Source organism: Neolamprologus multifasciatus, chromosome 23, assembly GCF_963576455.1.
Source record: "Neolamprologus multifasciatus chromosome 23, fNeoMul1.2, whole genome shotgun sequence".
NCBI classification, from domain to species: domain Eukaryota; kingdom Metazoa; phylum Chordata; class Actinopteri; order Cichliformes; family Cichlidae; genus Neolamprologus; species Neolamprologus multifasciatus.
The window spans coordinates 20,869,227-20,888,354 of NC_140460.1; the positions used below are offsets into that span (position 1 = coordinate 20,869,227).

General features: G+C 38.6%; 2 protein-coding genes across 5 annotated transcripts in view; one reads left to right on the plus strand and one right to left on the minus strand.

Annotated features, from left to right (window-relative positions):
* Window positions 1-309: 309 nt before the first annotated feature.
* On the plus strand, window positions 310-5,766 carry LOC146491484 (uncharacterized). 2 transcript variants are annotated; one of them, XM_085152477.1, is made up of 6 exons: window positions 310-559; window positions 1,452-1,511; window positions 1,627-1,675; window positions 3,033-3,188; window positions 3,392-3,484; window positions 4,764-5,766. In XM_085152477.1, exons 4-6 carry the CDS (start codon window positions 3,117-3,119, stop codon window positions 5,076-5,078), a joined length of 480 nt encoding a protein of 159 aa, XP_085008603.1. In that variant the 5' UTR covers window positions 310-559; window positions 1,452-1,511; window positions 1,627-1,675; window positions 3,033-3,116; the 3' UTR covers window positions 5,079-5,766. The 2 variants fall into 2 exon arrangements, with proteins under 2 accessions (XP_085008603.1, XP_085008602.1); XM_085152476.1 differs by having other exon boundaries at window positions 1,627-3,188.
* A 1,992-nt stretch (window positions 5,767-7,758) lies between these two features.
* Window positions 7,759-19,128, minus strand: part of LOC146491485 (prolactin receptor-like) — a 60,848-nt gene continuing 49,478 nt past the window's right edge. For all 3 annotated transcript variants that reach the window (XM_085152471.1, XM_085152473.1, XM_085152472.1), the window contains 5 exons: window positions 17,244-17,422; window positions 16,441-16,594; window positions 14,702-14,789; window positions 13,363-13,432; window positions 7,759-12,915 (listed from right to left, as the gene is read on the minus strand). In XM_085152471.1, the coding sequence (XP_085008597.1) occupies window positions 12,238-12,915; window positions 13,363-13,432; window positions 14,702-14,789; window positions 16,441-16,594; window positions 17,244-17,422 (1,169 nt within the window). In that variant the 3' untranslated portion in view covers window positions 7,759-12,237. The remainder of the gene's footprint in view (window positions 12,916-13,362; window positions 13,433-14,701; window positions 14,790-16,440; window positions 16,595-17,243; window positions 17,423-19,128) is intronic.

The window sequence follows — 19,128 nt, forward strand, 5'->3', positions numbered from 1 at the left end:
TCCTTTTTCACATACTTCTTCTTTCTTCCTTGATTCCGTTGGTTTCTTTTCTCAGTCCTTTTCCATCTCTCCTCTTCTTTTCCACCTTTGTTTCTTTACTTCCTGTTCATTTCCTCCTATCTTTTAAACTGATCTCCCTCCCACTGCCTTTCTTCCTGCGTTGCCTTCCTTTTCTTTAGTTTATTGCCTACCAACAAAAGATAGATAGGTTACATCTGATAAGCGTATGTCTTATATGTAACAAAGTTACACTCAAAAAAGTCAACTAAGGCAGTTGTTTGATTTATTCAATAGACATTTGTCTATTTAACATGAACATATTGAGTTTAGGTTTTTAAATCATTATCAGTTGTTGGTTTAACATAAAATAACAAAAAGTTTAATGAACTAGATTTGCATTCTTCAGTTCAATTAAATGTAATTATTTTAAATCAACAACTCTAAAACCGATGCCTAGTGCGCATGCTCAAACTTCCCAGAAGTGAAGAGGCGGGAACGCGGAGAAAGTTTTGTGTTCAGTGAACTGCCGTTTCCCTCTGCGGAATCTTCCACAATACAGGTAAGTAATAAATAACTGAAAATATCTTAGTCAAACGTAGTTGTTCCGTCCGTTAATTGTTTAACAATGTTTTTAATTCCAAATGTGTAATTTGTCATTAGACAGCGGGAGTGGAGCAAATACAGTGAAAATAGGGTATTAGACGGTGCCAATCGGTACCGTCTAATACCTGATTTCTAATCCGCTCCGGCTATATTTATATTATTATTAGCATTTCCATTTCATTCTTTTTTTTGTTACCCGTTTTTGCAGTTAGTCTTATAGTGTTTTTAGCGGTTATTAATGTGTTTAATTCAATATTTAACACGTTTGAAATTCAATTTCAAAGTAAATGAAGTTAGCTAAAGTTGTATGGTTGTCTCATTGAACTTTTACCTAGCTCTGTTAGCATTCACTTTGGTTTTAAATGACGGTTATTGCAAGACATGGTCTTTCTTCGCTTTTTTTTTTTTTTTTTTATTATCATTTGCATTTCTTCTTTCTTTCTCTCTCCTTTTTTTTAAGCATTCGGCCTCTTGCAGTAATGCAAGTTAAACTAGCATGCGCGAGTTGCTAAATATTAGCTGTGTCCAAATTCAGGGACTGCATCCTTTGAATTGACTTAAACGCTAGTGCATGGGGAAAAGAGCATAAACACGAGGTCAGAGGAAAAGGCAATGGCGGATAGTTATGAAAATTGCCTGTCGGACCTTTACCGCAACTACCAGCATCTTTATTGCATAGTGTGAAACACTGCTATTACATTTGGCAACAGATTGGATATTTATCTGTGAATTTTATATTGCAAGAGGTATTTATATGTATTTGTATTTTTTTATACGTTTGCAACAAAGTAAAAAAAAATCCACTGTGGAGTTTTTATAAATTTTTTTGTCTGTTTTCTTTACCATAGTAACACCACAAAGAAAGCTGACCCCTTTTCTGATTGTTTGTGCCTCCTCTTTAATACATGGTAAGTTTTTACCATCATATATTTTTATGATAGTTTTATGATTTAATCAAAGTTAAAAAAAAAAAAGGTGGTCAATAAAACCATCCTTAAAACTGCTTCTCTTTTTTTCTTTCAGTGACTTGTATGTGGCAGTGCAAGCGTTGTTCCATCAGGGAGAGTAGTAGGTAAAAAATATTGAAACACTGTACAGGGCTCGCAAAATCGCTAGCCCGACATCCCGGGGCTAGCGATTTTTCCAGTCGGGCCACCAAAATCTATCTCTGCCCTGCCCGTCGGGCTGTCATAGGAAGGAAAAATATATGTCAATGCTTTTGCATTCTTTCGGAAATGTAGCTGGGTAATTATGTCATTGGCATTGGTGAGCCACTGTCAATATGTGACATATTGAAATCGCGTTTGAATTTGCGCTTGTTTTTTGCTTTCACTTTGCAATCGCGCGAACTGTGTATAGAGAGCGACAGCACTGATTGGTGAGTGATGATAATTTGCGCACCAATTCCTCTGACATAGTCTTATCAATTGTTAGCTTACTATGCAAACATGACAAGTGAAATCTCCCGCAGCAAGCTTAAACATGTGAGAGGTTGATTGCGCAGAGAATCGCTGAGCGTTATGTAAGTGCGTGTGTAAAAGCAGCAGGATATATATTTTAGTTCTGCTAAGCCAAATAAGACGGGTCAGGGTGAAGAAGTGACAGCCAAAGAAAAGCTTACCACAAAACGGAAAAATTATGACAAATCAGACTATAAGGCAAAAAGAAAGTGCAGCTTTATGGTTTCATGGACAAAAGAATTTCTGTGGCTGCAATATGACAAGCTATATAACCAGGGGTGCACATAAGTGGTCCGCAGGTGGCTGGCTTCAAACAAATGATGAACGCACAGAGATGTGGTGCAGAATGTGCCGTGAAAATCCCACTCTAGCGGACAAAAACAGTGCCTTTTATATGGACGCAAATGCGCGTTGCAACTTCTTATCTGGTGCGCGTCTTTTATTTTGACAGCGAATGCGCACATGCGGACCACGTATGTGCACCCGTGTAAATAACATAATGTTCTGCCGGTTGTGTTGTTGGTTTTCCCTCGATTTCTGAGTCGACAAGCGCCTTTGTTACTGGGACCAGTACATTTAAGAAAGGCCCCCATTAGAAATGCATTATTGCTCAGTCTGCAATATCTTTCCCAGAACAAACACCAATTGCAAATAACATACTAAAAATAAACCTGAAAAATCTGTTTAGACCAGCGTACTATGTTGCAAAGAGTGAACTACCACTGGCACAATTTAGCAGTCTTTGCAAACTTCAAAAAGCAAATGGCCTAGATCTTGGTTCCATTTGCCTCTTACCTGTGACTTCAGTGGAAATTTTAAATTCAGGATCTGACACAGACTGATTCATGTTCTACACAGACAGCACTGATGTCTGCATGGTCTTCTAAAAGCAGCTTTAGTCAGCTTAGATGTGAAGTGAGTGAAATATACAGTTGAGTTTTTAATCAATGTATTTGTTCTCTATTGCAGATTGACAAGGAGTTTCTGCGAATCACCAGAAAGCCTCTGCTATCTACTTTCTTTGCTGAGCTTGACCAATACGCGCCACGCTTAATGGAAATCTTTCTGAGCAAAGGAGGGACACCTGGAAAGAAAATAAGAGGTCTCATGCTTGCCATCTCCAAGGTTTGTATTAGGATTGAGTAGATTTTGTCATAGGCAGCAAAAATAACTTTTATTTGGAGATGAAGTTGTCAATTTTGTTTCGGCTTAACAAATGGTACATGCCATGTTCTAACCTAAAGAATAATTATGCAAGTTAACTGATTACCCTAGCTTTAAGAAAAACAGCCTGGTTTTGGCTCATATTATCTCCTCCTCCTCTCCAGCATGACAACATCCATACCAGACGAGCATGCATCTTGAAGTCTTTGTGCATCTACCTAAACGAAGACTATGAGAAGTTAATAAAGGAGTACTTGGTGAGTCATTGTGACAGCATGTTGACTGTAACATTCTCATATGGGGCGATCGTGGCTGAAGTGTTGGGAGTTTGCCTTGTAATCGGAAGGTTGCCGGTTTGAGCCCCGGCTTGGACAGTCTCGGTCGTTGTGTCCTTGGGCAAGACACTTCACCCGTTGCCTACTGGTGGTGGTCAGAGGGCCCGGTGGCGCCAGTGTCCGGCAGCCTCGCCTCTGTCAGTGCGCCCCAGGGCGGCTGTGGCTACAATGTAGCTGCCATCACCAGTGTGTGAATGTGTGTGTGAATGGGTGGATGACTGGATATGTAAAGCGCTTTGGGGTCCTTAGGGACTAGTAAGGTGCTATATAAATGCAGGCCATTTACCATTTTATTTACCATACAAATTGTGACGTTGCCTCAAATGCAAATCGTTAAAATTAAAATTTTGAGATTAGCAACAAGACACCTGGTATTGGGGAAAGGATGTCTTGAATACCAAACAGTATTAAGCGTTGCAATAAAGAATTTATGGAATTTGGTATTGGAAGGAAATAAATTTATGCATACCGTAGTTAAACTTGATACACAAACATACAATGCATTTAACATGCATCAAGACAATATTGCTTTTGAATCTGCACTTGGATTAAAACAAGTCTTGTTGTTTTTTCATTGCTATGGTCATCAGTATTTGTAAATAGAAATGTCTATGAGCTGTTTAGTACTAACACTTCTATACCTGTTTTATTTTAGCAGCTGAGTTAGCCTTTTCTCGAGTCCTGTCCCCCTAAGTTACTCTTGCTATGTCCGACAAACAAATGGTTTCCTCTGCGCACCAATGGGTACCCAAATGTGCGAGCAGACATGCTTCATAATGTTTGGTACATTTACCTGGGAGTGGGGCCATCCACACTGTTTAATCCATTCACGTTGTTTTTGACTTTGTGAATGGAAAGAACACAACTCCTCCAGACACAATCTCTCGGGGTATCGGTGGGCACACTGCTTCTCCATCTTGCTTGAGGTTAATGTTTGTCAGACACAGTAATGGTTGCTATAATGTGTAATTGGACAATGGCCCTTTTGGGGGAGGGGCTGGTGAGAGGTCAATTATGCCACCTCTTTTGACATGAGAGGTGTATTTTATAATTTATGTATTGGAGTAATAACTAACAACTACTTTAGTGGTGTAATTTTCTGTTTATTACTTTGACTACTTGGATTTTATGAACAGCATAGAAACAGTTGTTTAAACAATCTCTTAAATTTTACTTTGTTGTTTTATATTTGTTCATGTAGGATACGGACAGCGAGGCAAAAAGCTGCATGGAGCAAACTGTGATGGGGGTGTACGTCATCCAGAAGGAGGGTGCTGAACCTGAAGATGACCCAGAGGACGTTGGTGTCCTGATTGAGGGTGTGGAGGCTAACACTGATTTGGGTAACATTGCACAAGCATGGGCTCTGTTGTTTGGACTCATATACTGTTTGAACCTGAGCTACCCACCAGAACTTAAATGCACCTTTGAAGTCCTCCAGAAGATACTTTTAAATCTTGATGGACAAAAGCCCTCTTCAAAGGCACAGTTTCTGAAAAACAAGCTTATGGGGTGAGAGCACTTGAAAATGATTGATAGGTCTTGAATGGTTCATTGGTGCAATGGTGATTTCCAATATATAATGTTAATATTTGAGTTGTTTATATTTTTTTCTATTATTTAAAAAAATATTTTTAAGTTTTTGGATTCTGGATAAATACAGAAATATAAAAATTGGTCAAACTAATAATTATTACAATGAGATACACCAAACAAATATAGATTTTCATTTCAAATAATTAATTGCATTTGGAAAAAAAATGTCATCTGTCATTTAATTTGATGTTAAGCCTTCTGTTTCTATTTTAGTTTTACTTCCTAATTTTTTTTTAATCCCTATATATTTTTTTTTTTTTTACCTATGGATTTTTTGTTGTTGTTGTATTGCCCCCAAATTATTTCTAATTTTTTTTTTTTTTTTCCAAATTCACACAATAGTAATTCTATTTTGTCACATGTTTTAACTTGCCAAGTGGGAGATGTATTTTTATCTTTTAGTTTAATTTTTTAAAATACAGTTGAAATATTTAGCAAATTTTGCATCTGTTTTTAGTTGTGGAAGCTTTGGTTCGAACATATTACCTATGTAAATAAGTATTCTAACGTTATACCTTTTGAAGTGGCATAATGCTTGCAGGTGTACAAAAATGGTAAGCTTTTATATTGTCCACTAAATCCAGTTAATAAAGTTAATGTTATCATTATCTGATTGTGACTTTTTTTGTAAAGTAGTGGGTTTCTAAATGTGTAACAAATGTAAACAAATCTAATTGAAATAATTCGATTGAAATGAGTGAAATCATCAACCCCCATATTGGTTTATTAAGCAAGACTTGCAGTAGTTGCCTTGATTAACAAAGTAGTTGTTGAAACAACAAGATTTAATTGTGTTTTCCTAAACGTTTTAACGTGTGTAGAATGAATTAAAACAAATTTCACTCTACATACTTAAATAAATCACTTCAAATCAATGTAAGTATACTATGTTGATCCAACGTAATCAGATTACATTAAACCGCCAAATGCTAAATGTGTTGGTTTGACATGATTGAAAATGGTTTATTGTACTTGGTTAAATCGTGTGCAAAATGGGTGCCATGATTAAATTGTGTTCATCCAACAACACATTTTTTTGAGTGTACATTGTTGCATTAGAAAACTTTATTGCATTTATGTTGTAGATACATTGTACAGTACATTGTATTCATTTTCTTTAAAGTAACAATGTTACAATGTTGTTGCATCATCAGCAATGCTGCAAGCTTATCAAATAATCACCAAAAACATAATGAAATGTGTTTGGAGGTCAGTTTCTTTTTCATTTATTTATGACGTTTTTTCCTTTTATTGAGTCCTTTTCTTTCTCCTGTAGTTTATTTCTTTGCTCTTTCTCTCTACTCCTCTGCTGCCCTCCCCCTTTCTTCACTTAGTGTTTTTTCCTGTATTCTGGTTTCAGACAGCAGGTAAACTCTCTGCGTTATAGTCACTCGGCATGATAACACGCTGGCTTTGAAACACAGGAAACAAAGCTTCTAAAAGAAAGGAAAAGGAAGAAATAAAAACTCCACACTGATGTATCACTGGACTTCAGCACAGAAAACAAGTGATAAGTGCCTCCCTGTCCTTTAACCACATGACTAACCATTTCAGTGCACAGAACTGTTTATTTTTCTTTTTTTCTTTTTGCTTTTGTAACACGACCTCCTGTAGAAAGCTGATTTTATCAGTCAGTGGTAGGAACTACAGTCTCCCAACTGTGTCTGTGTTTGTGTGTGTCTGTGTTTGTATGTGTCTGTGTTTATCTGCAGTCAGCTGACAATAATCTGGACTATTTATAGTCTGAGAATGCCAATGCTAATTTAAGTCACACACACTCACACACACACTGATATTATGAGCTCATTATTTCGAGTTTAAAGGCTTACAAAATGAATTCTAATCACTGGATGTTTCAGCAGATCAAACTGAATTTAAACTCCTCTTTTCCCATGAGAGTCTATTTCCACTTCACGTGATGTGTTTCTACTTGGTCTCATTAGATTAATAAGATACACGAGTCTTCCTGCATGCATGTAGAGCTAATTATGGAAAGACTTTATTTACTGTAACTGCTGAATAAAAACCAGGAAAAGCTCTTGGATAAAATATTGTAATAATCACAATTTCAGAGTCTTCCTGTGGTGATTTCTAATCCAGCTGTTTTAAGCAGGAACATTGGCATTAATACAATGATATTTTTCTGCTTCTGCAGACCAACTCTTTATCATTTGCTACAAAATTAATGATTTTGCAGGCATTGATCTTCACACCACAACGTCCAGTCCATTACAGGGGTGACACAGGGCCTTTTTTTCTGCCTGTGTTCATAAAATCAGTCTTGAAGGAAACCCTAAATGAAGCTATAGGATAGAGGAGGATTGGCAGAGGAGCTGTGACTGAGAACACATAAGTATTTTTAAATCTCTATGTATAAAGTGGTGTGAGATACAGCTCTGCTGTAGTATGGCAGGAAGGGACAAAGCTGCTATATAAGATGATAAACTGTGAGGTTGAGCTCTCTGCTTTACTGTCATGCTCTTATTTTGGAAATGTTGGTCCCTTTATAATTGAGTCAGTATAAAACAGCCTTTCCTGGGTTGACTCTTCCTGTTTCTTCTTTTCTTGGTTTCACCCTTTTTCCCTTTTTTTTAAAAAAAAAAAAACAACCTTGCTTTGCTTTCTTTGTTTTCCCTCTTTTGTAAGGTTTTCACCCATGTCCAAGTGTTTCTATAGTCCCAACTCCCCACCTGTCCTCCTGACTGTTTACCCTTCTGTGGATACCTGGATTGCAATTTTATTTATTTATTCAGTAAAACCAAACCGTCTTTCTCTTTCTATCAGCATGTTTTTGTGTTTAACTCCTCTCTCCTGTCAACGCCTCATAACACGAAAGAGAAAAGAAAAAAAAAAGCTAAAATTTCATAATAGCCTGAGGTGTTCGGCTGGAAATGATGATCACGGCGTCCCTTTGTAACCATGGTTACTCACTCTTGCATACCTGTGTGCACAGTTTAACAGAAGGAACAGAGACACTGTGCTGCTGTTAACACTGACATTACTCTGAGCAGCAGGCATGATTTTATGGTGACAGTGTGACAGACATGGATATTTCTCACTGGCCTCTGAAGTTTCCTTTAATAACTTTGTTGTGAGTAATGAATTTATTTTTCAATTAGGCCTAAGTGAGAAATTGGACACTGGTAAAGTGTGTGAATGTCTGGCTCAGTGCGTCACAGATTGCACTGAGCCACAGTGAGATTACAGTGGGTCCAAATTCACCCTCCTAAGTTTGTATCTGAGGAAATGTCCATGTCTGCTGTAGCAGCAACAGAAGACAACACATCCTCTGCCTCCTCTTGCCTGGGCCTTGTATATTTCTTTTTTTTTTCTTCTTTCTTTTTTTTCTTTAAAAAAAGCTTCTGATATATAGTTGAAGTGCTTGATCTAGTTAGTCACCACAGCTGCTGAGATACAACGCTTACAGCTTACATAGCAATGCTATGTTGGATCTGCTGAAAGGATGCTGATTAAGAGGCTAAATAGAAGAAAGCCCATGCAATGTTCAAACTGCAAAAAACCCATGGGCTACATCTCAGATGCTACAGACCTCATAATCAGAAAAACGACCAAGTATGACTTGTTTGAAAGGATTTCCCGGTATAAGCCTCTTCTCGCTAAAAAGAACATGGCAGCTTGAATACTTGAATACTTATAGAATAATATCCTTTGAACATATGAGCCCAAAGTGGAGCTGTCACTGAGCTGACCATGAACTCTTCTGTATACCAACGTATTCTAGAGTCAAATGTGAGGACTTCTGTCTAACAGGTAAAGCTTGGACCAAACTGGATGCCAAGCACAGCAGAAAATGTACAACAGAATGGCTGAAAAAGAAAAAGATAGAGGCCCAGTCAAAGTCCAAATGTCAACCTGATTGAAATGCTGCCGAGGGACTTTAAGAGGGCTTTTTAGCTTCTTTTGGTTCCTTTAGGCCTGTTACAAAATAAAACTTACGATTATTCTTGGAGCAATCACGAAACACTCCGTTTTATCAACCATCTCAAACAGTTTTGATTTAAAGGTGTGTGCATTAAGAATGATGAAGCCCACAAACTTTTAGAAGCTTTTAAACTCTTTATTTTATTGAAGAGTAATCGAAAGTGCTTTTGTCTAGACACAATAAAAGGTGAAACTGTAACTAACACTGAGTAGGTTTTGTACATGCTCCACACAGCACACATGTGCAGACACTGTAGGTGTTCACCCATCAGCCATTTATGCTCACATTAAAAGATTTCCAGGCGTGTAGGAGTGGCATGTTGGCTGCTTGAGAGTTCAACACGACAGAGGAATAGCAAACAAATAGTACTCTGTGAGAAAAGGCACGTACGGGCACAAGAAGAGGTAACAGCACGACGTCTAACTGCAACATCCACAAGAAAAAAAACCCACAGTGACGGCACACTTCTCAGTGTCAGAGCTAACAGGGCAGCGGTGTGTCATGGTCCCTGTGCCTCCCCGGCCAGCCCAGTGTGGCCACAAGTGTTTGTTGTTATACTCTCTCTCTGCTCCCCTCGCCTTGCTCTCTCTCTCTCTTCTACCTGTCTGCCTGGGCGGAGCTCTGATTGGGCTCCCGCCCTTGGCCCACGCACCTGCAGCTGATCTCCGGTGATCTCCTGGCACTGCACTGTCAAGATATCATCATCATGTTGGAAAAAGACTTTTTAATGGAATTAACCAGTAAATACATGTAAAAACTCTCTGGTAACCATGGCAACAGGATAGGAACTCATTGCTTTCCACTGCTAAAGTATGATTTTGTGGTCATTTCATGTATTTCTGTGTCCTGAAACAGCTAGTGGGACAACAATGGCAGCCACTTTGACAATAACAAGGTAGAAATTATTAGTAAGCTACAGAACCCACCTCAACACAGTGGTTACAGCATTTCTCTGAGGCTTAAGGAATCAAAAATTACCCAGTGTATCCAGCTGGTAAAATGCTACTGGCTTTTCTTTGGTGGCATGTTTGGCACTCTGATGCTGGAAACGTTTTAAGACATTCTAAAACAGCCAAATGATTTCATGATATTGTTGGGCTTGAATTTCAGGATGCTGACTGGTCAAATCCTTCTCAGGGTGTCTAGGATATAAATTATGGAAGAGTTTGGACATTCAGAAGTAAGACTGGTACATCAAGAGGCCTTATGTCTTAGACACACAACAGGTATCCCATTGGTCTGAAGAATAGGGCTAGAACAGCTTTCTAATTTTAGCTGTCATTACAATCTGGAAATAGAGTAAGATCAACTGGCACCAAAGATCAGCCAGCAGCAGATGGACAGATTGGATTTGCTCTTAAAAATATCCTTCTTTTTCAACCAACTCTTTGTATTTAACCCCTGACGAGTCCTCAGACTCAGTGAATACTCTTTGAATTCCTTGGCCTAAATACAAAATGTAATACTGCAATTTAAATGCATGCACTGGTTCTCTTTGCTCTGATTTCCAAAATATGTCACTTCGATCCAAGAAAATAAAGAACACACTACCTGAGGGTGGTCTTTCATCATTTCAAAAAATATATATAACACTTTTTGTAATAGTGTTATTTTTTAATCCTGACAAAAACCATCTGTTATTAAAATATATATTATTGTGTAATAGTCCAGAGGGGGAGGGCTTTACCTTATTGAATATTCTCTGGAAACTAAAGAGATGTGGCCAGAGGTAGAAGTTTGTTAATCCTGTGAGGTCTCAGTGATTATACTGATGCTTAGCGATTACAAAGTCATTTTGTTATTATCCCAATTCCCAAAAGTTACAGCAATCAGAATTCCTTTTGCTTCTCTCCAAAATATAGGGTCCTGACTGAGACCTCATAGAGTTAAACATACTGAGTACAATGAAAAGAAATTCACAGTTTCTGTCTTCCTGAGGGAGTGGAGTTACTTTTCCTTGATTCCTTATATTTCTGGAAAAAATCTCTAAATAAATCTTTTGGGACTCTGGACTGAAAATGTAAAAGGTTCCTCCGCTGAAGAGAAACAGGTGTTCTCATCTGCCAAGTCCGACTTCTTGGCAGCAGCCAGCTTCATGTCGTACCATCAGTGTGAGTTTAACTTTGGGGCCAAGCCTTTCCGTCACCCACATATATATATATATATATATATATATATATATATATATATATTTTTTTTTTTTAAAAAGAATTTTGTTTTTGTTTTCTTTTTCTCCCCAGTCTGGGACACCCCCTGAAATGTGCCAGACTCACATTCTGAAAGTGATGCAGAGTGTGATGCAAATATTCCCCTACAAGGCTGGCACATGTAAGTACAACACAATGGAATAGGTTGATATCCTGGACATGAAGATTGCCATATTTACAGCTTTGTAACATATATGTGTAATATGCACCAGATGTTGCTTTAATGACACTGAAAGAGAAAACAGTGGGTTGAAAGTTAAACATACCCCGTAAATCGAACACCCTTCAACATCAGATTGCACTTTTTCCTGAGAAGACATACAACCCTGAATGAGAAGCTTTGGGGAAAAGCAGCGAGTGGTAATGTGACATTTATATTATTTTATTTACAGTTACGCTTCCTCAAGTTTGATGAACTCCATTACCCATAAATAGAGCTCAGTGTTAATCTCATCTGGAAATCCAGCTTCTGTGGATGATGTGCTTGCTTGTATTAATTTAGTCTTGATTTTTTTTCCTCTTAACTATTGATTTCTTTGATTTTAGCTCTAGGACAGTGCACGTGAAGCTAAAATTTAGCCAAGTGTCTTTGAAATGATCAGTTTCAATACTGTGAGGGACCAAATGCTGGTCATCAAAACATAATGTTCTTTATTGCATCAGTATTGTTGGTCCATAGTCTTTTAAATGGTTTCCAATACTAGATCAGGATTTTAGCAAGCTAAAAAAAAGGCTCTTTGAGCCTGGAGATTTACTTCCTGTTGTTAAGTCAACCAGGTGCTCTTCTTCTTTGAAGCTTGAATGGTGTGGAACAGAACAGTATCACTTTCCAGTCAAACCAGCAGGTTACAGGAGATTTTACTTTGCACATTTTAAAAGTCTCTGCGTTAGACGCATTTCTCAAAGTTTATGGATCTCCTTCCTGTGACTCAGCCACTGTTGTCAACAGCAACAGGCAGCAGAGGGACAGCCGCCTCACTCTTCTCAGAGTTGCCACCATCATTCTTCCTAGTTTGGTGGTTGGTTGTCTTCTTTTTCTCCTTCTTCTCTGCAGTATCTAAATTGGCCCTTGGGAGAGGTGGGAACTCCCTGCAGTATGGCGGCGGCAAGCATGGCACTAGATGCACCTCACCACTTTCATTTAAGAGCTGGACACAGGTGTAGAAGTCCTGCGGTGAGGGGCTGGTGCTGAAAGTGAGGTCTGGAGTGGGAATGGTGTTGGAAAGGCTGGGATGTTCCATCATGCTGTAGTCCGTCCGGGGCAGTGATACGATCTCTGGCATCGGCCACGGGGAAGGAATACTCAGAGGTGGGGTGAAGGCTTCAGTGGGTAAAGAGCAGTAAGGTGGCACACTCTGCATGTACGAGTTTGGGTTTAGAGCTGTGAGCTGATGGCGGGCGGACACTTCTGAGGGCGCCGGGTTGCAGGGAACTATTAAGGTGTCCCTCTCTGATTCCAAAGGGTTATGTGCGCCGCTGCTGTGCTTCGGTGTGGTGAGATAGACGTCATCAGCGTTGACGTGGTCCCAGACTTCCTCACAGTAGCTTGGAGGCCTGTAGCTGTGGAAGTTACTGAAGTGGCGGTTGATTTCGTCCAAGTTCCCCTTCTGAGGATGGAGGTGGGGATGGGAGGAATAAATAAATAAAGAAAAAAATAATGAACCAATGAGAAATTAAGATGTAGAAGAAAATGGGAAAAGAAGAAGAATGATAAAGGAAATAATAGTAAGGCAAATTAAGAAATTAAGAGGAAGAGGATCAGGAAAGCAAAAGCATGAGAAATAAAAATTAAGAAAAGAGATGAGGAAAAATAGAATCAAAATGTAAATGGGAAATGAGGAAAGTGATAGAAAAAAGAAAAAGAACATGAGGGCAATTTTCAGTGAAAACAGCAAAAGAAGGAGAAACATGAGGATACAGAGGATAAGAAAAAGAGGGGGAGGGGAGATAAAAGCAAACAAATGGAGAGAAGGCAATAAAGGAGCAGAAGTACAAGGTCAGGACAAATGGCTAAAACACGACCCTGAAAGCAGGGATGCATGCACGCATCTTACCTTCAGCAGCAATGGGTCAATCCCGATGATCCGTGGCTTTGGAATGGGTGGCAGGAAGTACTCTTTTATTCTGAAGGTGAACGTAGACAGAGAGGAGGTTTGAACATGTCAGTATGCAAACAAAAACAACACATTCATCCTCCCACGCTGTAACAGTTTGACCCTGAGAAGAGACAAAACCTATCGCCGTTCGCTCATTTGTCCACACTGAGGAGTGAAGCTAATCTTTATTTTTCACAGTGTGTTTCTGTGGAGCCTCTGAAAAGTTCTCATGGAAAATATTATTCTGAACCACTTTCTGCTTTAAATAGGAACTGTTGGTGTGTATTATGGGGCAGTGCAGATATGATAAATTATAGGGAAGAGAAGCTCAAACACATGATTCAGAAGTGAAGCCAAAATATCCTGATCATCTCCTGGTGGCTGCATGTAGTATAGCTCATAAGCCACACCTCCTCTATTTTGTGACTACACAGTCTACACTGTAGACTCTTTTGGAAGTTTGGTGGTCTGAAGCATTCAGGTGTATATTAACACAATGCCAAGGAGGAAAGACAAGGGCAATGACCTCGGAGATGCATTTGTTGTGGCCCATTAACCTGAAAATGTTTTTAGGCCATTTTCAAGCTATGTCCATAATTTCTCTTGTGAAAAGGATTATTCAAAAAAGAGAAAACAACTTCTCTCTAAAAGGAACATTGCAACACAGCTTAATTTTGCAGTGATACATCTGAACAAACCAGAAGACATCCTTTGGGCGGAAGAGACCAAAGTAAAGATGTTTGATCACAATGCACAAAACAAACACAGTGTATCAGCACAAACAATTCATACCAGCTTACAGCATGGTGGTGGAGGGATCATGAGTTAGGCTTGTTTTGCAGCCACAAGTCAATGAGTCGACCATGAGGTGCTCTGTATACCCAAGTATTCTAGAGTCAAATTTGATACCATCTGTCCAACAACTAAAGCTTGGCCCAAACCGTGTCATTAAACAGGACAATGATCCCAAGCACAGTAGAGAATCTACAGCAGACTGACTGTGGCTCAGTCAAAGTCCAGACTTTAACCTGATTGAAATGCTCTGGTGGGACTAGATTATTTTTAATATGTAGTGATATGTAAAACCTTGAAAAAGGGTGTACTTGCCTTTAATTGACACACATAAAATAGGCAGCTTCACGGCAGCACTAAGCTAGCACACACACATTGAACGAAGTCGGTGTTCCAGCCATAAAATTTATTTAATCAAACGATGCGTGTGTGTGTTTGTGTGTCCGCGCGCGCATGTGTATATGTGGCAAGACAAAGATAGAAACAGATGTGTATTTTTTCTCACCTCTTGCTTTGTAGAACAATACTGAAGGTGATAACAAGCAGAGCCACAACGCCAACTCCAGTCACCAGAATCAGCACCAGCAATTTACCTGCACAGGTAAAACACACCTTGAGTCACCGTCCCTCTCCTCCTCCCCTGCAGCTTTACTCATTCAGTGACACATTTAATTGGGAAAAGGGATTTTTTTTAACAGAGGAAATCTTTTGTGGTGTTGTGGGTGGGCCTAAGGGGCTTGGACCCACCAATTTAACAAAGAGCCCATCAGGAATGCCTGTGAGAGAGATTTTCCTCGATTTCATGTTAAATGATTATAACAAATACAATTAAAAATAAAAAATGAAAAAAGACTATCATTTTCCAATCTTTGAAGATAACATTCATTAATTTATCATTCACACCAATCAGAACAGGCCATTTCACACGAGCTGATGCATGTTAAGCAAGCAGGAGTCATTCAGCAGAGAATCATTAAATTCTTTAATTTCTTTTCTTTTGCATTGCATACTGCTGTGGATGCCATATCTTGTGACATGGCATGATGCTTATTGAAGCAGCATGGCTCTCTCCTGCTGTTTAAAACATATTTACACTAGCCTTAGGGGAAAAAACTAATTTTCCCTGAGATTGTTAATAAATAGGTCACATGTATTTTACACAGTAGCTTTTTTTCACAGTAGAACTACACAGAGCTGAAAATTTCTGCGTATTGTTCTCTTTGAAAGCAGAGGCAGTTTCTATTGTGAGAAGTTAATGAATTTAAATACAGTGAGCCTCTCGATTGATGAGAGTCAATGTAGCTTATCAAACAGTTTCTTTCTTCAGCTCTCTTTTACTGTGATCTAGCCTATATGATGGAAATAATTCAAATAAGACAGGATTTATTTAATTTCAGTTGGATTTCAGTGTCTAGCCATCCATCATCTATGGAGTAGTAGCGCATCTAATCTGAATCCCTCCCAAATGACTGAAGTTCTCACCCGATCACTGAGGGAGAGCCTCTTTCAGTCACTGCCCACAGCTTGTGAACTGGCTTATATTAGTATTTCTAATGTACAGCAAAAATAACAGTGATTGATTGGGTACTGCTTCCTTGATTGATACAGGCACATGCACCTGCTTGTAATAAATAGAAGTGGTAGCATTAAAAACATTAACTTCTGTAATGTGAATCCTCAGCTCAAATAGATCTGATCCATTCTGTCCAAATTCAGAATCCTGACACTGCACTGAAAGAAATGCTGTTTCTATGTCTGAAAAACTGTCTTTTTTTGTTTGTTTTTTTAATTTGATTTTTAAAACAACATTGCATGTAAAAGAAATATGCTTAATGTGCTTAAAAAAGCTTAGCATGTGTCTGCAGGATTAATGTCTAGTGTCAAGCTGTAGATGAATCCTTCCTCCTGTGCCACAGCACTACTGAGTCTGTGTTGAGAGCTTTTAACTGGATGGTGTGATGTCTTGTCATTGCCTGTACTAAATGCAATGTGATTTTATGTCTGCATTATAAAGCTTTAGTTAGGATCTACAATAAAAATAGGTGCTTAACTTTTTTGTACTTGCAATAACATTTGTTCAAAATGAATCTCACGAGAAACCCACAAAATATAATTTAAAAATGCAGAAACATACTGTGTTCACTGCAATTAAAACAACAATAAATGTAAAAATAAGAAACACTTGAAAGTCAAAACCAGAAGCATGTAAATCAGCACCGTTACTCTGTCTGGCTGCTGATGTACCTGCAGACTGCCTCGGGGGGATGCTCATCAACAGCGCGGCGCTCCAGTCACTCCACAGCTTGGAGTGCTGCGCACGGCAACGAACTCGGACCACATAGTCATCCACCGGGAGTCCAAGCAGCTCCACCTGAGGCTCACGCAGAGGATACTTCACCTGCAAACAGACAACATGTTCTATGACATGCAGACCATAATGAACTACTTTATACGTAAAACTCTGTCTAAAGAAGAGTAATGAACTCACTGTAACGTGTATAACATTTTCTGCCACATTGTTTTACACAGAATTTTGTTAGCAATTTTTTTTTAAAGTTCTTGGTTTGTTTGTTTTGTATCTTGAGATTCTGTGTGCTCAATTTAGGGTCTCTCCTCTTTTTTCCTGACATTTTGTTGAAGTTTGCCATCCTCATCACATTTTTGTTTGAGCTTGTTTTCTCTAATGTCTATTAATTAAATGCTGTACAAGATTCAAAATATCGTCTTCTATGTAGATGATGTACCCAACATCTTCCTCACAGCCACAAGCTAGTTTCAGTGAATTACTATAAGTTCTCATTCACCTGAAACCAAAACTCGATTAAAACAAATGACTGTAATCTCACATTTGAATCAGTTGTCTGCGCTTAAATTATTTTTAAAAGTAAAATAAAATAAAATAAAGGCAAATATCACCAATTTAATTCAGAAACACACCTCAGTGATGTAAAGATTTCTTTTCTTTCCTAAATAAATACCCAGAACTGTAAATGTAAAGATCTTCCCCCAAGAACTCATCTGTAGTTCATTATTACTTCTCTCTTTACCTTCCAGTTGTCTGGCTCGGTAATACGTCTGTACTGCAGCTCATAGACCAGCGTGATCCAACCGTACTGCACATGGGCAGGCACTGGGTAGGTCCAGGAGATCAGCGCATTGTGGCCCATTTCATCACCACCAACGTCTGTCAGGTTGTGGGTCAGGTTAACTGGTGTTTCCGTCTGAACTGTGAACAAAAAAAAAAAGGATCCAGAACATGGTAAATAATAGTGTATCAGAATTGTCAAAATTCTGGGTTCTCTTTTCTCTTAGACTTGGGTAGGAACTATTAGTACCCTACTTATCACAAAGCATATTGGGAGGCTTTGAGAGTACTATACAGGGATGTAATATAAACACTACACTCTATATATTTTGACATTAAAAAATGTCAAACTCACTATGTAGTGAGTCGTGAAAATGTATTGGAGTGTTCTCAGTAAAACTCTAATTGAAATTCGACATCAAAGGGTATTTGTCAGAGGGAAATTCACCCTCTGACTGATTCATCTAAGGTGTGTTTGCTTCTTCTTAGGTGTGCAACATTTGAGTAATGAGTCATGAGAATAATTCGTTTCTAACACTGAAACTGTAACCTTTAACTTCCATTCCAGTGAAACCGCCTATCTGCAGCTGTTAGCTGAATCTCCTGCATGGCTGTGATAAGAGCGACGTCTCTGACCTCCCCTGACATCTGAGGCACACAAAAAAAGAGCACTACACTGCTGGTCACACGATGCTGCTTCACGCACGTGTTCAATGATAATGATGCCAAGCAGACCTCCAATCTGCAACCCCTCAAAACCAGCTCAGGAAGTGGACTGCTCTGGTCCAAATGTGCAGCATCTGGATAATAACAGACACTCAGTCCCCAATAAATGAGATTAGCAGCTGGCAGAAGCCTCGTGGTCGTTACACGCAGAATCTCAATATAAGCAGGGTCTGAGGCCTTTAAAAAACTTCCCTCAATTAAGGAATGACCTTGTGAATCTTATATTTAAGTAAGAATGAATGGCTGCTTATAGACTCAATATGAAGTGAAACAAGATTCTAATTACATCAGGAGCTCACTCACATGGTTAACCTTGAAATGCTCCACAGCTAAATTACTTCAGTTCAGACTGAGCATACTGAGAGATTCTGAGGCTGGTTTTAACTTTATTATTAACTTTATTTATTAATAAATAATAACTATTTATTATTTATTTTTTAACTTTATTATTATCTTATATTATTATTATTGTTGTTATGTATTATCTTACAACGCTTCAGTAAGCGATAGGCAGGTTGCTTCTCTAAGACCATTGCTGATGTCTTTCCTTCTTGGCATTGAGTTACCGCACATCTGAATGTTCCTGACTAGCAAACTCCCAAAACTTTTATAGAGGTGCTCACACTTGCTGATGAAATGTAAAATATTTGAATTTAAAAACGGTGAAATTTTATTTTACCATGACTGTATATTTGATTAAGTATTATGATTTGTTTCTGTCATAAATACCTTTTAAAAACTAAAAAGACCTTTCACAAGTAAAGACATTTTATGTGAAATCAAATTTCATACTTTTTAAAACTTCTTAAGAATGCATGGGAACCCTGATTTATCTACCTCATGTGGAGACATATAATTACATTCTCCTTTTTTCACACAACTAGATTTCCATTTGCTTTGCAGACTTGTGCTTAAGTGTTACTTTTTACTGCCATTAACATCGGTGGAGAATAAATCCAATTTAGCCAAGAAGTCAGCAATCATGTCACTCGGGACGGTGAGTCAGTGGAACAGGGCAACAGGATGTGAGTAGAGGTTATTAAGCCTTAAAACATATTCTGGCAGAAAGCAACAGGCTCTGAAAATAAGTCAAGAGAGCAGTGCTGGGAGAAAACCATTAA